The sequence below is a fragment of the Lithobates pipiens genome, unplaced genomic scaffold, assembly GCF_037356315.1.
Source record: "Lithobates pipiens isolate NorthernLeopardFrog02 unplaced genomic scaffold, aLitPip1_a1.2 Scaffold_10, whole genome shotgun sequence".
Classification (NCBI taxonomy): domain Eukaryota; kingdom Metazoa; phylum Chordata; class Amphibia; order Anura; family Ranidae; genus Lithobates; species Lithobates pipiens.
The window spans coordinates 201,365,365-201,383,214 of record NW_027507686.1 but is presented as its reverse complement, the minus strand read 5'-3'; the positions used below and the strand labels follow the sequence as shown (position 1 = coordinate 201,383,214).

At 42.1% G+C, this 17,850-nt stretch overlaps 1 protein-coding gene across 2 annotated transcripts in view; it reads left to right on the top strand.

Annotated features, from left to right (window-relative positions):
- Positions 1 to 17,850, top strand: part of LGR4 (leucine rich repeat containing G protein-coupled receptor 4) — a 167,436-nt gene that overhangs the window by 89,563 nt on the left and 60,023 nt on the right. The window contains exons 3-4 of one of the 2 annotated variants that reach the window (XM_077460847.1): positions 635 to 706; positions 6,380 to 6,451. In XM_077460847.1, coding sequence (XP_077316973.1) covers positions 635 to 706; positions 6,380 to 6,451 — 144 coding nt within the window. The remainder of the gene's footprint in view (positions 1 to 634; positions 707 to 6,379; positions 6,452 to 17,850) is intronic. The other variant, XM_077460848.1, reaches the window with a different exon arrangement.

Here is a 17,850-nt window from a genome sequence, read left to right as displayed (position 1 = left end):
TACAGAAGTCATTTGCAAGTCGCCGCTGAGGTCGCGGCAGGTCGCGGCGAGGCAAGTCGGTGTCGCCTCGCATCGCCCCCTGTGTGAACCGGCCCTTAGACTTGTTCCCTTTGTGTTTTTGTTTTAATAAGCAGGAAGCTGACTTATAAAATATATATTAAAATAGGTCACAATGATGATACGTATAATTCATGACATCCTTCAATGTCAGATTTCAAAAAGCTGCCTGTTGCTGGAGAAATGGAAGTCGGTCGTTTTCACGGTATATTAATAATAATGAGATGTGCTTGGTGCATTGATTAAACTGGGTCACTCTGTTTTATAAAGACTTGGCTTTGGCGGGACTTGCAAGAAGAAAAAAAGTCTTGCCTGAGTCGTCGTCTGATTCTCCGAACTGTCCTTATTGTGCCTTTTCCAAGACTAATTATGGCAGAATTTTTTTTTTGTACTGTTGTGGCCGAACATGTTACGTATTTATTCACAATCAATTAGTGCCATGACAAATGATTGTTTTGTGACATTCTTATTCTCTGTTATGTTGAGCTCATTATTAGAATATTTTCAATAAATTCTCACTTTATCTCACTTTTTTTTACCCCCGGAGTCTCAATTATTATTACAATTTTTCTTCCAGGCGACTGGCTGGTAATGACCTCTCTTTCATCCATCCCATGGCCTTGTCTGGCCTGAGAGAACTCAAAGTTCTGTAAGTAATTGTTCAGTTTTGTTAGTAATTACATGCTTGCCCTGCTCTGTCAGCACAGCAAGTCTTTCCCTTTAACTCTTCTGGACCTGCGGGGGAGGCGAATGTCACTTTGTGGCATGGGCAGTCGCCCACAAATGCAGGCTTCATCAATGTGCAATGTACAGTAGGACCTCGTTCATTGTCATTGACAACACATGTGTTAATAGCAAAATTTTGAATGCAAATAATTTTAAATTGTAGTGTTCAAACTGTGCATTTATATGCACTCAGATGTGTTCACTTTAGCTACATTTAGGGTAAGAGAGAATTCTTTACATCCAGGGTCCAGTTAAAAACTAAACGCAGGTAAACGCATGCAAAGGTAACAGATGGGTTCCAGTGTAAGGTCACCTAACACTTTAACCACTTTCAGACCAAACCATTTTGCTGGCTTAAGACCAGACCACTTTTTGAGATTCGGCACTGCGTCGCTTTAACGCGGTCGTACGATGTGGCTCCCAAACATAATTGACGTCCTTTTTTCCCCCACAAATAGACCTTTCTTTTGGTGGTATTTGATCACCCCTGCGGTTTTTATTTTTTGCGCTATAAACAAAAATAGAGCGACAATTTTGAAAAAAATGCATTATTTTTTACGTTTTGTTATAATAAATATCCCCCAAAAATATCTAAAAAAAACTTTTTTTTTCTCAGTTTAGGCCGATACGTATTCTTCTACATATTTTTGGTAAAAAAATTGCAATAAGCGATTATTGATTGGTTTGCGCCAAAGTTATAGCATTTACAAAATAGGGGATAGTTTTATGGCATTTTTATTAATAATTTTTTTTTTCTAGTAATCGCGGCGATCAGCGATTTTTTTTATTGTGACTGCGACATTATGGCGGACACATCCGATATTTTTGACACATTTTTGGGACCATTGTCATTTATACAGCAATCAGTGCTATAGAAATGCACTGATTCCTGTGTAAATGACACTGGCAGTGAAGGGGTTAACCAGGGGGTGGCAGTGTAGGGGTTACGTGTTTCTTGGGGCATGTTACTAACTGTGGGGGGCTGGGCTTTGTGTTAGTGAACACTGATCTCTGCTCCAATCACATGGAGCAGAGATCAGTGTCACTTGTTGCTAGGCAGAATAGGGAGATGCTGTTTACAACGGCATCTCCCCATTCAGCCGCCCCCGTGAGATGATCGCGGGTATCCCCTTGGCGATTGAGACCGCGGGACCCGCAACCGGACTCAAGGGGGTCCCGACATATAGAAATGGACGTACCTGTACGCCAATATGCCTGCCCGTGCCATTCTGCCGACATACATCGGCGTGCGCCGGTCGGGAAGTGGTTAAAGAGGAAATATGGGAAGGTGTGTGTGTGTGTGTGTGTGTGTATATGGATAGATAGATAGATAGATAGATAGATAGATAAGTTGTGCTCATAAGTTTACATACTGTGGCAGATGATTTCTTGACCATTTTTCAGAGAATATGAATAACACAAAAACATTTCTTTCACTCATGGTTAGTGTTTGGCTGAGGCCATTTATTATCAAACAACTGTGTTTACTCTTTTTAAATCATAATGACAACAGAAACTACCCAAATGACTCTGATGAAAAGTTTATATACCCCAGTTCTAAAGGGGGCAAAACGCAGAACTTTAACGTCAAAGACACCTTGAAGTAATTTGTGGTATGTGTGGATGAGGCTCTTTATCTTTTCAGATGGTAAAGCTGCCCATTCTTCTTGGCAAAAAGTCTCCAGTTCCTGTAAATTCTTGGGCTGTCTTTTATGAACGGCACGTTTTTGAAATCTTTTCAGAGTGGCTCTATGATATTGAGGTCAGGAGACTGAGATGGCCACTCCAGAACCTTCACTTTATTCTTCTATAGCCAAAGACAGGTCGACTGGGCCTTGTATTTTGGATCATTGTCATGTTGGAATGTCCAAGTATGTTCCATGAGCAGCTTCCTGGCTGATGAATGCAAATGATCCTCCAGTATTTTTTTATAACATACATTCATCTTGCCAACAATCTTACCAACAATTTTGCATTCATCTTGCCAACAATTTTGACTAAATTTGCTGTGCCTTTGTAGTGTAGCACACACATCCCCAAAACATCAGCGATCCACCTCCGTACTTTCATCATAGGCCTTGTTGACTCCTCTCCAAATCTAGTGTTTATGGTTGTGGCCAAAAAGCTCAATATTGGTCTCATCACCCCAAATGACTTTGTGCCAGAAGGTTTGAGGCTTGTCTTTGCGCTGTTTGGCATAGTGTAAGCAGAATACTTTGTGGCATTTGCGTAGTAATGGCTTTCTTTTGGTGACTTGACCATGCAGCCCATCTTTCTACAACTTTATTTTACATCTTGAAACAGCCACACCACATGTTTTCAGAGAGTCCTGTATTTCACCTGAAGTTCCTTGTGGGTTTTTATTTGCACCCTGAACAATTTTCCTGGCAGTTGTGGATGAAATTTTAGTTGGTCTACCTGACCGTGGTTTGGTTTCAACAGAATCTCTAATTTTCCACTTATTGATTAGAGCTGGAACACTGCTGATTGGCATTCTCAAGTCATTGGATATCTTTTTATATCCCTTTCCTGTTTTATACAGTTCAGCTACCTTTTCCTGCAGATCCTTTGACAATTCTTTTGCTTTCCCCATGGCTCAAAATCCAGAAACATCAGTGCTGCACTGGATGAAAGATGAAGTGTCTTTCAGGAGTCCAGAAACTCGTTGATCTTTTAGACACGCATACATACACACACACGCATACATACGCACGCATACATACGCACGCACGCATACATACGCACGCACGCATACATACGCACGCACGCATACATACGCACGCACGCATACATACGCACGCATACATACATACATAAACACATACACATACACACACACACACTAATTACAAGCAAACAGATCACAGATAAGGATGGTTACCTTTAATAGCCCTTCAAACCCCTTTATGTCAACTTGTGTGCATGTTCTGAGGCCAAAATCACCAGGGTATGTAAACTTTTGATCAGGGTCATTTGGGTAGTTTCTGTTGCCATGTTGATTTAAAGAGAGTAAACACAGTTGATATTAAATAGTTTCAGCCAAACGCTAACCATGAGTGAAATAAATGTTTTTGTGTTATTATTCATATTCTCTGAAAAATGGCCAAGAAATCATAAAGTCTGCCAGGGTATGTAAACTTATGAGCACAACTGTGTGTGTGTGTGTGTGTGTGTGTGTATGTATGTATGTATGAATAAAACCCTGCTCTTAAAATACTAATCTAAACGCCTGATGTGCATAGTAACTTGGGCTAAAATAGAACTGCGTTTAGAAATACACTTCTAACGGCAGCATTTTCTTTTCTGCCTGTTTGCATCAGGCCTAAGTGATCGTATTAGTGATCCATAGATTGTTTGTTTGTTTGTTTGTTTGTTTGCTGCTATGCGTATGGCCAGCATTAGAGTGTCAGCCAATCTCTGCATCAAAATCGGGAACAGCGAAAAAATGCAGAGGAACAAGCACAATACAAATGTTGGATATTTGCCGAATTTAATGTAAAGGAAATCTGTCAGGAGTGAATCGTGGAGGCTCCAATGCTGACCCTCATTTCTGATGCTTGTTGTCGGGCCGTCATGATGACACCTTGGCTTCGATGCTTCCAGAATCACTGACCTGCAGAATTCAGACACTTTTCTAGCACATTTGAAGCATCCATAATCTGGTTATGTGACTTGATGTCGGCCATAGCTAGGCAACGATCATTTTTAAAAGGAGGCAAGCAAAGGAAGCTTCCTTACCACTTTCATGACTGGGCCACTGTAGTTTTGGTTCTGTATTCTATAAACTCTATACCGATGATCGGCCCCAATATCTCATATTCCTGAGGATTATTTTATTCATATAAAATAAGAAAATGTGGATTATCCCAATTTATATATTTAGGCAATATGCCTCCAAAGCTTTAGTACAGTGCCTTGAAAAAGTATTCATGCCCCTTGAAATTTTCCACATTTTGTCATGTTACAACCAAAAATGTAAATGTATTTTATGTGACAGACCAACACAAAGTAACACATAATTGTGAAGTGAAAGGAAAATGATAAAGTCAATACTTTATAGAACCACCTTTCACTGCAGTTACAGATGAAAATCTTTTTTTGGGGAGGTCTGTACCAGTTTGCACATCTAGGAGTGACATTTTTGCCTATTCTTCTTTGCAAAATAGCTCAAGCTTTGTCAAATTGAATGGAGAGCGTCTATGAAGAGCAATTTTCAAGTCTTTTCACAGATTCTCAATTGGATTTAGGTCTGGACTTTGACTGGGGGATTCCAACACATGAATATGAGTATCTAAACTATTCAATTTTAGCTCTGGCCATAGGTTTAGAGTCGGTCATTGTCCTGCTGGAAGGTGCACCTCCGCCCCATTCTTAAGTCTTTTTTGCAGACTCCAACAGGTTTTCTTCTAAGATTTCCCTGTATTTGGCTCCACCCATCTTCCCTTCCCAATCCCTTCCTCTTCCCCATCCCAACTCTGACCAGCTTCCCTGTCCCTGCTGAAGAAAAGCATCTCACAACATAATGCTGCCACCACCATGTTTCACGGTGGGGATGGTGTGTTCAGGGTGATGTGCAGTGTAAGTTTTCCATGACATAGCGTTTTTGCTTTTAGGCAAAAAGTCAAATTTTGGTCTCATCGATCCAGAGCACCTTCTTCCACATGTTTGCTCTGTCCCCCACATGGCTTCTTGCAAACTGTTGCAAACGGGACTTCTTATGGCTTTCTTTCAACAATGGCTTTCTTCTTGCCACTCTTCCATAAAGGCCAAATTTGTGGAGTGCATGACTAATAGTTGTTCTGTGAACAGATTCTCCTACCTGAGCTGTGGATCTTTGCAGCTCCTCTCGAGTTGCCATGGGCCTCTTGACTGCTTCTCTGAATAATGCTGTCCTTGACTGGCCTGTCAGTTTAGGTGGACAGCCATGTCTTGGTAGGTTTACAGTTGTGCCATACCCTTTCCATTTTTGGATGATGGATTGAATGGTGCTCCGTGAGATGTTCAAAGCTTGGGAATTTTTTTTATAACCTAACCCTGCTTTAAACTTCTCCACAACTTTATCCCTGACCTGTCTGGTGTGTTCCTTGGCCTTTATGATGCTGTTTGTTCATGAAGATTCTCTAACAAACCTCTGAGGGCTTAACAGAACAACTGTATTTATACTGAGATTAAATTACACACAGGTGGACTCCGACTCCATTTACTAATTAGTTGACTTCTGAAGGCAATTGATTCCACTAGATTTTAGTTATCGGAGTAAAGGGGGCTGAATACAAATGCACGCCACATTATTTAGATATTTATTTGTGAACATTTTTGAAAATCATTTATCATTTTCCTTTCACAATTATATGACACTGTGTTGGCCTATCACATAAAATCCCAATAAAATACATTTACATTTTTGATGTAAATGGCAAAATGTGGAAAATTTCAAGGAGTAATACTTTTTCAAGGCACTATAATACAATAAAAATTAGTTCAAACAATTGCATACACAGTTTAATACATTTTCTCTGTTAGATGGTTAAAAATTGGTTATGGGTAGAAATATACAAGTCTGTATTTGAACGATGTATGTTTTTATATTTTGTAGGACCCTTCAAAATAACCAGCTGAAAACCGTTCCCAGTGAAGCTTTAAAGGTCCTGAGCTCTCTACAGTCTTTGTAAGTGTAATTACCGTTCACCTAATTTATATACAATCTACTCCATGTAAATGTGTTTTGCATTATCTTTTTGAACTAAGAAAGCTGCAAAAGTCTAAATATAAATATATATAAATAAATCTATATATGTGTGTGTGTGTGTGTGTGTGTGTGTGTGTGTGTGTGTGTGTGTGTGTGTGTGTGTATGTATATGTATGTGTGTATATATATATATATGTATATGTATATATATATATATATATATATATGTGTATATGTATGTGTGTATATGTATATATATATATATATATATATATATATATATATATATATATATATATATATATATTATGTGTGTATGGGAATTGAATATCTTCAGATTTCATAGCGTTCTAAATCAGGTTTTCGAATATATGCAGTACTGCGGTTTCCTTGACCAATGTATGTACTATGCACTTGTTTAAATATACTGTACAATATAAAGAGTGTATACATATAGTTAGTAAAAACATTTTTAAAATGTATACGCTCTCTAAAGTGGTTGTAATCCTCTAAAATGAGAAGTTTGATGTTATCTGGTCTAAATGGCTTAAATGTATGACTTGGGTATCATGTCAACCAATGTGTACTGTGTACTTTGTAATGCTGGATATTGCTATTCCTTTTTTGTGTGTGTCATATATGGGGGGGCCTGTTGAAGGGAAGTGGTTTGAGGTTTATTTTTATTTTACTTATTTCTGAGGGGTTTTGGTTTGGTGTGATTTTTATTTTTGTGGTTTTGCCTGTATTGTGTCAATGTCGTTTTCATATAAAATTATAAAAAGGATCTGATTTAAAAAACAATATATAAAAAGTGAGCAAAGCATATTCTTCTATAGTGTGAATTTGCCTCAACCCACAGCACCTAGTGTGATTTGTGTCTGCTCTCTCATTCCTGTGCTGTTTGCATGAGTCCCTTATGACAGTCTACGCTGACACCAAGCAATCCTTGTTAGATGGCCTTAGCTGTGTATGTTATCCCTAGACTGTGAAGAGGGGGGACTTGTCCTTTTAATCCACTCTGATCTCAGATTACACTCAGCTCCCAGCTCTATGATGTGCAGTGTGTGACATTAAAACTTCACCCCCACTTTCTGGAGATGAGATATACTGGGGGTCATCACCCATAGGCTTTAATAGTTCATCTGTTGCCGGTGTTCTCTCCTCTCCCCTGAAGCCGTACTGGCTGATGCAGGGGAGATCACGTGACCGGACATGGGTAACTATATACTGTGCATCTTTCTTACACAAGTTGATAATCATAGGTGGGAGGGGACAGGTTTAAGGTTAGTTAGGTGTAAGCTAGAATTGCATTTTCGGGGGTTGTCTAATGAGACAGGATAAAAGCTATGATTTATGTTCAGTAAAGATCTGTCAGACCAATGAAATGTTTTCTGTCGGTTTGGTCTTATTCAGTATATTCTCCAGGGTTGTATAGAGCCAGAAAGCATAAATTTTACTACAACCAGTACAGTGTTCTAGATTTAAGCTGCTATGAATAAATGTTGTAACTGCGGTGGCCGTCTGCCCTCTTCCATTTTCGAGTGCCTCTGAACACTATAATTTAATCTATGTAATGTTCTATTTCGGTATCCCAAATGTTATTGCCACATTCAATCTTGAAACGGCTGCTGTACGGCATCTTAAATTTAACTTACACGCTTTTGCAGAATCTGTTCAATGCATTTAACTCTAACTGGGGCTTGGAGTATAAAGAAGGTCAAAGACAGTGAACGAAAAGAAGAAAACAAAATATGTAATATATTTTCATGTTGTACTGTATGATGGTATAATTATGATTGAAAGAGCGGTCTACCAGAAAGACGCATAAACTGCATCGCTATAGCTTGGGACTTTACTGTTGAGTAGAAGTGGCACATTTCTGTATAAATATCCTAATTTCTAGTTAATTTTGTTTTCATCATATTCATTATGTTGGATTGATTCATTTTTGGAATTTTGTTTCGTATATTCGTTATTTTCAAATCCTAATTAGAATTTGAAATGAATTTGAGTTTGAAAATGAATTTGAAATGGAAACACATTGCAATAAATACAATGAGGAATACAAGTGAAATAACATGATCATCCCTACTTAGGCTGTCTTATAGAATATAATAGAAAAGAATAGAATAGAATATTTTCTATTACATTCTATTCCATTTTTATTCTATATTCTTTTTTTAATCTATTCTATTTTTTTTTTCTATTCCTTTTATTTTCTATCCTATTCTTTTCTATTCTATAAAGCAACCTAAGTAAGATCATCATCATCTTTTTTTCACTTGTATACCTTAACTTGTTGCAAAATCACATAATTACGCTAAGCAGCTGCTTGATTATTTTCCCAAGCAGTGAGAGGAGGCGTCCGTGTCCTCCCCCACCCGCCTTCTGCTGCTCTGCCCAGGCCCGAGTGACCAGTCAGCATATCAGCTGACTGGCTAGAGACTCGAACAAAGCTGGAATTGGCTTGGATCGGGTCTGGGATCTAGCAACCGGAAAGCAACATCACGGCATCACTTCTGGTTTACCGGAGCCTTAGCTGCCAGATTAAAAAAAAAAAAATAGAAATGTCAGTTTTTAAATTAGCCAAACTTGGCATTTTTTGAATGCTTTTAAGTGCAAAGGAGGGCTTATAGACCCCAGATTCCGCCAAAGAAAAAAATACCCGACATGTGACTATTACTGTCACACTGGATATTTTACATTTAAATTTAAAGGGACAGTGTAAAAATAAAATAAAACAACATATTAACTGTTCGTGCTCTCGTGCCCTCAATGACGCATCGGGTCCCCCGCTGTGCAGCGGGAGCATGCACACCTAATATGGCTCTTAAAGGAGCCGCCTTATATATACAGGAGCCATTGGGGAAGCAGTTAAACTTGTAAAGGGCAAGTGTCAGAAAAAGGCCTGGTCTTAAAGTGGATAATTCAATATGTCCATTTCGAATTTGGATTATTTTTCAAGTTCTTAATCAAATTTTTCAATTTGGATCATTCATTTTATTATAATTTATTTTGGGTTCATTGAATTTATTATTGCAATACCGAAATTTCTGATTCTCTGAAAAAGGAAAATTTTATCAGAATTTTGATTTGTAACTAAACTGATCACACACGTCTCTAGTGTACAGATTGTTGGATAAGTTTGAAATCCTTTGTGTTCAACTGTTAGGAACAAATACTGTATAATTGGAACATATAGAAGCCTAACGCCGCAATAAATCCCCCCTGATCATTGAATGTCCTCCTAATTTCTCAGTGAGGAAGAGGATCAGTTACATAGTATACAAATTGTTTGACAAGTTTAACATCCTTTGTGTTCAGTTGTTAGGAACAGTTATAATTGGTCCTAACACTGCATTAAACTTCCCGGTCATTGTATTGGATTGGCCAATTTTCTCTGAATTGAACTTTGATGAGTAAGTAGTAACTAAATGTTATGAATTTATAGGTTCTAGTAGTGTGTCCCACAGAGATGGCGGACAGCTGATGGTTCTCCAGCTGTTGAAAAATTGTAGCAGAACTTGTCCCACCAGCTAAAAATCCCTTCGGTATTCAGTTAGACATAACAGCTGGATCGTTTTCAGAAATGTATTGTAGAAACATGTAGAGTCAAAGCATCGTAGAGGTGTTTTGTGGGACCTTCATTTTGAACATCTCAAAAAGACTCCCTCTTTCTAATTGTAATTAGGATACTTGTTAGTTCTGGCTTGACAATTATTTAAGATTCGGAATTAACCCCCTGCACACTGCTATACACCCTTTAAATGTTTCTAGCATACCTCTGTGCATTAAAAGAGGATTTCTTGATTCACATACACTATATTACCAAAAGTACTGGGGTGCCTGCCTTTACACACACATAAGCTGTCCGCAAGGTTTAGGAGTGTCTGTATGGGAATGTTTGACCATTCTTCCAGAAACGCATTTGTGAAGTCAGGCACTGATGTAGACGAGAAGGCTTGGCTCATAAAACACCTTTAGGATGAATTAGAGCAGGACTATTGGGTTGAGATCAGTCAAGTTCCTCCACCCCAAACTCGCTCATCCGTGTCTTTATGGACATTGCTTTGTGCACTGGTGCGCAGTCATGTTGGAACGGGAGGGGGCCTATCCCCAAACTGTTCCCACAAAGTTGGGAGCATGAGATTGTCCAAAATGTATTGGTATGCTGACGCCTTAAGAGTTTCCTTCACTGGAACTATCACAAAATGCATTGTGCACTGGTCCAAAACAACTTCCATAAAGACATGGATGAACAAGTTTAGGGTAGATGAACTTTACTGGCTTGCACAACCCAATAGAGCACCTTTGGGATGGAATTTGAGCGGAGACTGCGAGCCAGGCCTTCTCGTCCAGATAAGTGCTTGACCTCACAAATGTGCTTCTGGAAGAATGGTCAAACATTCCCATAGACACACTCCTAAACCTTGTGGACAGCCTTCCCAAAAGAGTTGAATCTGTTATAGCTGCAAAGGATGGGCCAACCCAATATTGAACCCTAGGGACTAAGACTGGGATGCCATTAAAGTTCATCTGCATGTAAATACAGGCATTGCAATACTTATGGTAATATAGTGTATATTGGAATATCTTATCACTAAAATAAAAGTCGTAATTCAGGCATCCCCTGCAACAAAAAATTTAATTTTTGGTAAGATACTCCCAATAGGAAATCACATCTAAAGGGATGGAGGCCCTGTCCCTGTAATTTTCCTCATTAGAGCCCAGCAAGTGCTGCAGCTGATTAATATGAAACCACTCCCATTAGACTCACTTCAGAAAATGACCACAGACCAACACACAGGGATTTTTGATCTGAATAACCAAGGGTAGGAATCTGAGACAAAGTTGGTTAAAATCCTCATAATGTACATGGATCACTCGGATGGGAATGTGCTTTTGTTTTTTGTTTTTTTTTCCCAACAAAAGTGGTTACTCATTAACCATTAACCTACTGTATCCAAAATGAAAAATATTTTTTTTGTTCAAATATACTTTTCAAAATATACTTTTGCATTTTTGTACTGTGTGTTTGACCCTTTTGACTGAATTTCCGCTTTTAGAGTTCCGATTTTTATGATATTACAATCCGACTTCGAATAAATTAACTTTGAATGTTTTTATTCTACATCTACAGCATTGTACATTTGTGTGGTCTTTGAACTGGTAAATCCTAATACACCTAAACTTCCTAGCAGTGAGTACACTATCTGACAGATCTTTTCCCTGTCCTCTATCCACACCTTGACATCCCTGGTATCCTATGAGGACTTGCCTTGATGAAAGGTGCTTTTGTTTGGGATGAGAGAGGAACTTTTTTTATGTTAGGAAAATGTTGAGCCAACTGTTTAAAGTTGGTAGGTTTGGCACATTGGGTTGTGTTCCACAAGACCTACACGGTTTTCTGAAGTAAACCAAATTCTCTTAGAGGTCTCAATGTTTGCATAGCTTCTGAGTCTTTTGCCAAGTAAAAGCATGAATACACAATGAAAATAACTGAAATTGTAATGTTTACTTCACTTCCTTGTGTTTTGGAGGTAAAGAACGAAATACCGGAAAAATCTAATTGTAGTTTGTATGCTTGTGTGTAATGAAATCAGGAAAATCAAATTCTCGCATAAACACATATACCCGTGTAACCGCTCCACAAAATAAAAATATATAAAAAAGGAATAGAATTCTAGATCTTGAAGTAGCGTTGTGAAGCTTCTGTTCATTAGGAGGGAACACAAAGTTCTTCAGCAACATCGGGTATTCAATTCATAGTCCCCAACTCTCCCTTATGTGGAGGCCTTGTCCCCAACTCTCCCTTATGTGGAGGCCTTGTCCCCAACTCTCCCTTATGTGGAGGCCTTGTCCCCAACTCTCCCTTATGTGGAGGCCTTGTCCCCAACTCTCCCTTATGTGGAGGCCTTGTCCCCAACTCTCCCTTATGTGGAGGCCTTGTCCCCAACTCTCCCTTATGTGGAGGCCTTGTCCCCAACTCTCCCTTATGTGGAGGCCTTGTCCCCAACTCTCCCTTATGTGGAGGCCTTGTCCCCAACTCTCCCTTATGTGGAGGCCTTGTCCCCAACTCTCCCTTATGTGGAGGCCTTGTCCCCAACTCTACCTTATGTGGAGGCCTTGTCCCCAACTCTCCCTTATGTGGAGGCCTTGTCCCCAACTCTCCCTTATGTGGAGGCCTTGTCCCCAACTCTCCCTTATGTGGAGGACTTGTCCCCAACTCTCCCTTATGTGGAGGCCTTGTCCCCAACTCTCCCTTATGTGGAGGCCCTGTCCTCGAGTCTCCCTTATGTGGAGGCCCTGTCCTCGAGTCTCCCTTATGTGGAGGCCCTGTCCTCGAGTCTCCCTTATGTGGAGGCCCTGTCCTCGAGTCTCCCTTATGTGGAGGCCCTGTCCCCGAGTCTCCCTTATGTGGAGGCCCTGTCCCCGAGTCTCCCTTATGTGGAGGCCCTGTCCCCGAGTCTCCCTTATGTGGAGGCCCTGTCCCCGAGTCTCCCTTATGTGGAGGCCCTGTCCCCGAGTCTCCCTTATGTGGAGGCCCTGTCCCCGAGTCTCCCTTTTATGTGGAGGCCCTGTCCCCGAGGCTACCTTTATGTGGAGGCCCTGTCCCCGAGGCTACCTTTATGTGGAGGCCCTGTCCCCGAGGCTACCTTTATGTGGAGGCCCTGTCCCCGAGGCTACCTTTATGTGGAGGCCCTGTCCCCGAGGCTACCTTTATGTGGAGGCCCTGTCCCCGAGGCTACCTTTATGTGGAGGCCCTGTCCCCGAGGCTACCTTTATGTGGAGGCCCTGTCCCCGAGGCTACCTTTATGTGGAGGCCCTGTCCACTTTTTAGAATTAGATGCCTCCGTACCTTTTTGGTCTGATGTATAGACATTGTTGTCAGTGGGAGGAATAGTGTCTCATATCAGTGAGAACAGTGCTCCAAGGGCAGCATAAAGGCAAGCAAAGGGTCCCTGGGCTGCAGTTTTGAGACTACTCCTCCAAAATATTTTATTTGATATTTTACAAAGCCTGGAAAATCATTACTAGAAAAAAAAATGGAACATTAAACATCACATGACAGGCCTACGTACATTCTGCTATGTCGTCCCTCTTATCACAGGGAATTGAGAAGTATTAAGTATTTTCTCGGAGTGCCCACCTACAGTGTAAAAGCTTAATACTTGCTTTTACGAAACGTTTGCACAGCACTGTACTATTTTCAGCACTTTGTTGATGGCAGTAATATACTCTACTAATCACTTAAAGAGGTTGTAAACGATAAAGAAATAAAAAATAAATTAAAAAAAACCACCTGCAAGACAAAGGCATAATGAGCTAATATGCATCGCACACTGGCTCATTATGAAATACTTACCGATAGTGATGGCCGAACGGTTCGCCCGGCGGTCGTTTCGCGGCGAATTTCCGACTTTCGCCGTCCGCGGGTTCGAACGCCTTTTTCCGTCGTTCGCCCCGGCGGACTTACGTGTTTAATGTATACAAGAACTTTAACCTTTCGTGACACGTTTATCATGTGTTACAGGACAACCAATTGAGACATGACAGCTCATGGACACTTGGACATTCCCCCTAACCTATAAATACACCCGATCCGGTGGCCATTTTACATTCTTTCTTCTGTCACTGTAGGGAAAGGATCCTGTGTGGAGTAGGGACAGAGAAAACGCTAGCTATTTGGTACACAAAAGTTCTTTTCAGGACTGGTATAGGTGTTAGGTCAGCAGCCTGAGTTTCTTTTGTCAGTTTAGATAAAGGGACAGAGCGCTGTATGCTGCTATTTTAGGGACAGCTCAGCCAGATTAGTCTTTCTTCATCATCATCATCATCATCATCATTAGCTGTTACTATCAGGTCCACAAAAGAGCTGTTCCAGCTAATCGTTCCAGCCTACTCTTTTTTGCCAATTTGTATAGGGACAGGCAGGAAGCAGTGTGTCAGGCAGTGAGGATAATTTTAAAGACTTGCTGTTACTATTAGTTCCACAAAGGTTCTTTTCAGGACTGGTATCAGTGGTACGGTAATAGGCTTGTACACGTATAATATTCTTTCTTCCAAATATAGAAAGAATATTATACTTGACTGCTGCCCTTCTGCTGCAGTCTGCTAATCATTCACAACTCACTTGTTCCACAAAGCTCTTTATCAGGACTGGTAACTTGGTCTGTCTAGGGTGCTACGGTACATAGGCTTGGGTGCGGTACAGTCTGCTGTTCTGTAAGGACCGCTATCGGTCCACAATACATAGGGTTGCCGTGCACTACTGCTGACCGCTGCCCTATACTGCAGCAGTCCTTCATTGGTATAGGGACTGACGTACAGTCTGCTAATCACTAACACACAACCTGCTTGGTCCACAAAAGTTCTTATAAGGACTGGTAACTTGGTATAGGGTGCTACGGTACATAGGCCTGAGTGCGTTACAGTCTGCTGTTCTGTAAGGACCGCTATCGGTCCACAATACATAGGGTTGCCGTGCACTACTGCTGACCGCTGCCCTATACTGCAGCAGTCCTTCAGCGGTATAGGGACTGACGCACAGTCTGCTAAACACTAACACACAACCTGCTTGGTCCACAAAAGTTTTTATAAGGACTGGTAACTTGGTATAGGGTGCTACGGTACATAGGCCTGAGTGCAGTACAGTCTGCTGTTCTGTAAGGACCGCTATCGGTCCACAATACATAGGGTTGCCGTGCACTACTGCTGACCGCTGCCCTATACTGCAGCAGTCCTTCATTGGTATAGGGACTGACGTACAGTCTGCTAATCACTAACACACAACCTGCTTGGTCCACAAAAGTTCTTATAAGGACTGGTAACTTGGTATAGGGTGCTACGGTACATAGGCCTGAGTGCGTTACAGTCTGCTGTTCTGTAAGGACCGCTATCGGTCCACAATACATAGGGTTGACGTGCACCACTGCTGACCGCTGCCCTATACTGCAGCAGTCCTTCAGCGGTATAGGGACTGACGTACAGTCTGCTAAACACTAATACACAACCTGCTTGGTCCACAAAAGTTCTTATAAGGACTGGTAACTTGGTATAGGGTGCTACGGTACATAGGCTTGAGTGCGGTACAGTCTGCTGTTCTGTAAGGACCGCTATCGGTCCACAATAGATAGGGTTGACGTGCACCACTGCTGACCGCTGCCCTATACTGCAGCAGTCCTTCAGCGGTATAGGGACTGACGCACAGTCTGCTAAACACTAACACACAACCTGCTTGGTCCACAAAAGTTTTTATAAGGACTGGTAACTTGGTATAGGGTGCTACGGTACATAGGCCTGAGTGCGTTACAGTCTGCTGTTCTGTAAGGACCGCTATCGGTCCACAATACATAGGGTTGCCGTGCACTACTGCTGACCGCTGCCCTATACTGCAGCAGTCCTTCATTGGTATAGGGACTGACGTACAGTCTGCTAATCACTAACACACAACCTGCTTGGTCCACAAAAGTTCTTATAAGGACTGGTAACTTGGTATAGGGTGCTACGGTACATAGGCCTGAGTGCGTTACAGTCTGCTGTTCTGTAAGGACCGCTATCGGTCCACAATACATAGGGTTGCCGTGCACTACTGCTGACCGCTGCCCTATACTGCAGCAGTCCTTCAGCGGTATAGGGACTGACGCACAGTCTGCTAAACACTAACACACAACCTGCTTGGTCCACAAAAGTTCTTATAAGGACTGGTAACTTGGTATAGGGTGCTACGGTACATAGGCCTGAGTGCAGTACAGTCTGCTGTTCTGTAAGGACCGCTATCGGTCCACAATACATAGGGTTGCCGTGCACTACTGCTGACCGCTGCCCTATACTGCAGCAGTCCTTCATTGGTATAGGGACTGACGTACAGTCTGCTAATCACTAACACACAACCTGCTTGTTCCACAAAAGTTCTTATAAGGACTGGTAACTTGGTATAGGGTGCTACGGTACATAGGCTTGAGTGCGGTACAGTCTGCTGTTCTGTAAGGACCGCTATCGGTCCACAATAGATAGGGTTGACGTGCACCACTGCTGACCGCTGCCCTATACTGCAGCAGTCCTTCAGCGGTATAGGGACTGACGTACAGTCTGCTAAACACTAATACACAACCTGCTTGGTCCACAAAAGTTCTTATAAGGACTGGTAACTTGGTATAGGGTGCTACGGTACATAGGCTTGAGTGCGGTACAGTCTGCTGTTCTGTAAGGACCGCTATCGGTCCACAATAGATAGGGTTGACGTGCACCACTGCTGACCGCTGCCCTATACTGCAGCAGTCCTTCAGCGGTATAGGGACTGACGTACAGTCTGCTAAACACTAATACACAACCTGCTTGGTCCACAAAAGTTCTTATAAGGACTGGTAACTTGGTATAGGGTGCTACGGTACATAGGCTTGAGTGCGGTACAGTCTGCTGTTCTGTAAGGACCGCTATAGGTCCACAATAGATAGGGTTGACGTGCACCACTGCTGACCGCTCACCTATACTGCAGCAGTCCTTCAGCGGTATAGGGACTAAGAGTTTTGTCACAGGGTCATTTAAAAAATGACATGCAGAGGAAGAGGCAGGCCCTTCCGCAGGGGTGGTAGGGGTAGGGCAGGAGCAACAGGCTTGAGCCAAAGTGGGAAGTTGCAGAAGGTGCGTTCAATTACTTTAAAGGATGCACCAGACTTGGTTGAGTGGCTCGCTCAGCCTTACTCTTCTGCACCCTCCTCATCCTCTCGATCTGCACCCTCTTCTTCACTCTCTGCTATGTGCACCCCCAAAGACACTACCACCAACAACACGACCACCACCACCACCACCACATACCTTCCGCTTGAGTCACTGGAATTATTTTCCGATCCATATCAAGAGGACATTTCTGATGCGCAGCCACTCTTGGTATTGGATCAGGAAGAGGAGGTAGCAACAAGCGCTACTCAGCAGTCTGACGCCAGTACCCAGATCAGCCCAAGGAGGAGGTTGGTCCCCGGTGTTGCTGCCTACTCTACTTATAGCGGTGGGGAAGGTGACGTTGATGATGACGTGTCTAGTGATGTCACGTGGGTGCCCACAAGAGAGGAAGAGGAGGGGAGTTCAGAGGGAGATATGGACCAGCAGATAGGGAGGAGAAGCAGCAATGACTTACATTGCACAGCAGGGACAAAGCAGACTGCAAATGTATCAGGAGCGAGTCATCGACCATGTACGGTCACATCTGGCGCTCCCAGGACACCGGCACATGGCTCCGCAGTGTGGGCTTTTTTTAACGTGTCCGCTGCTGACAATAGCGTTGCCATCTGCAATCTTTGCAGTCAACGCGTTAGTCGCGGTAAGCCCAATACTCACCTAGGGACGACCGCCTTAAGAAGGCACATGAGCAGCCATCA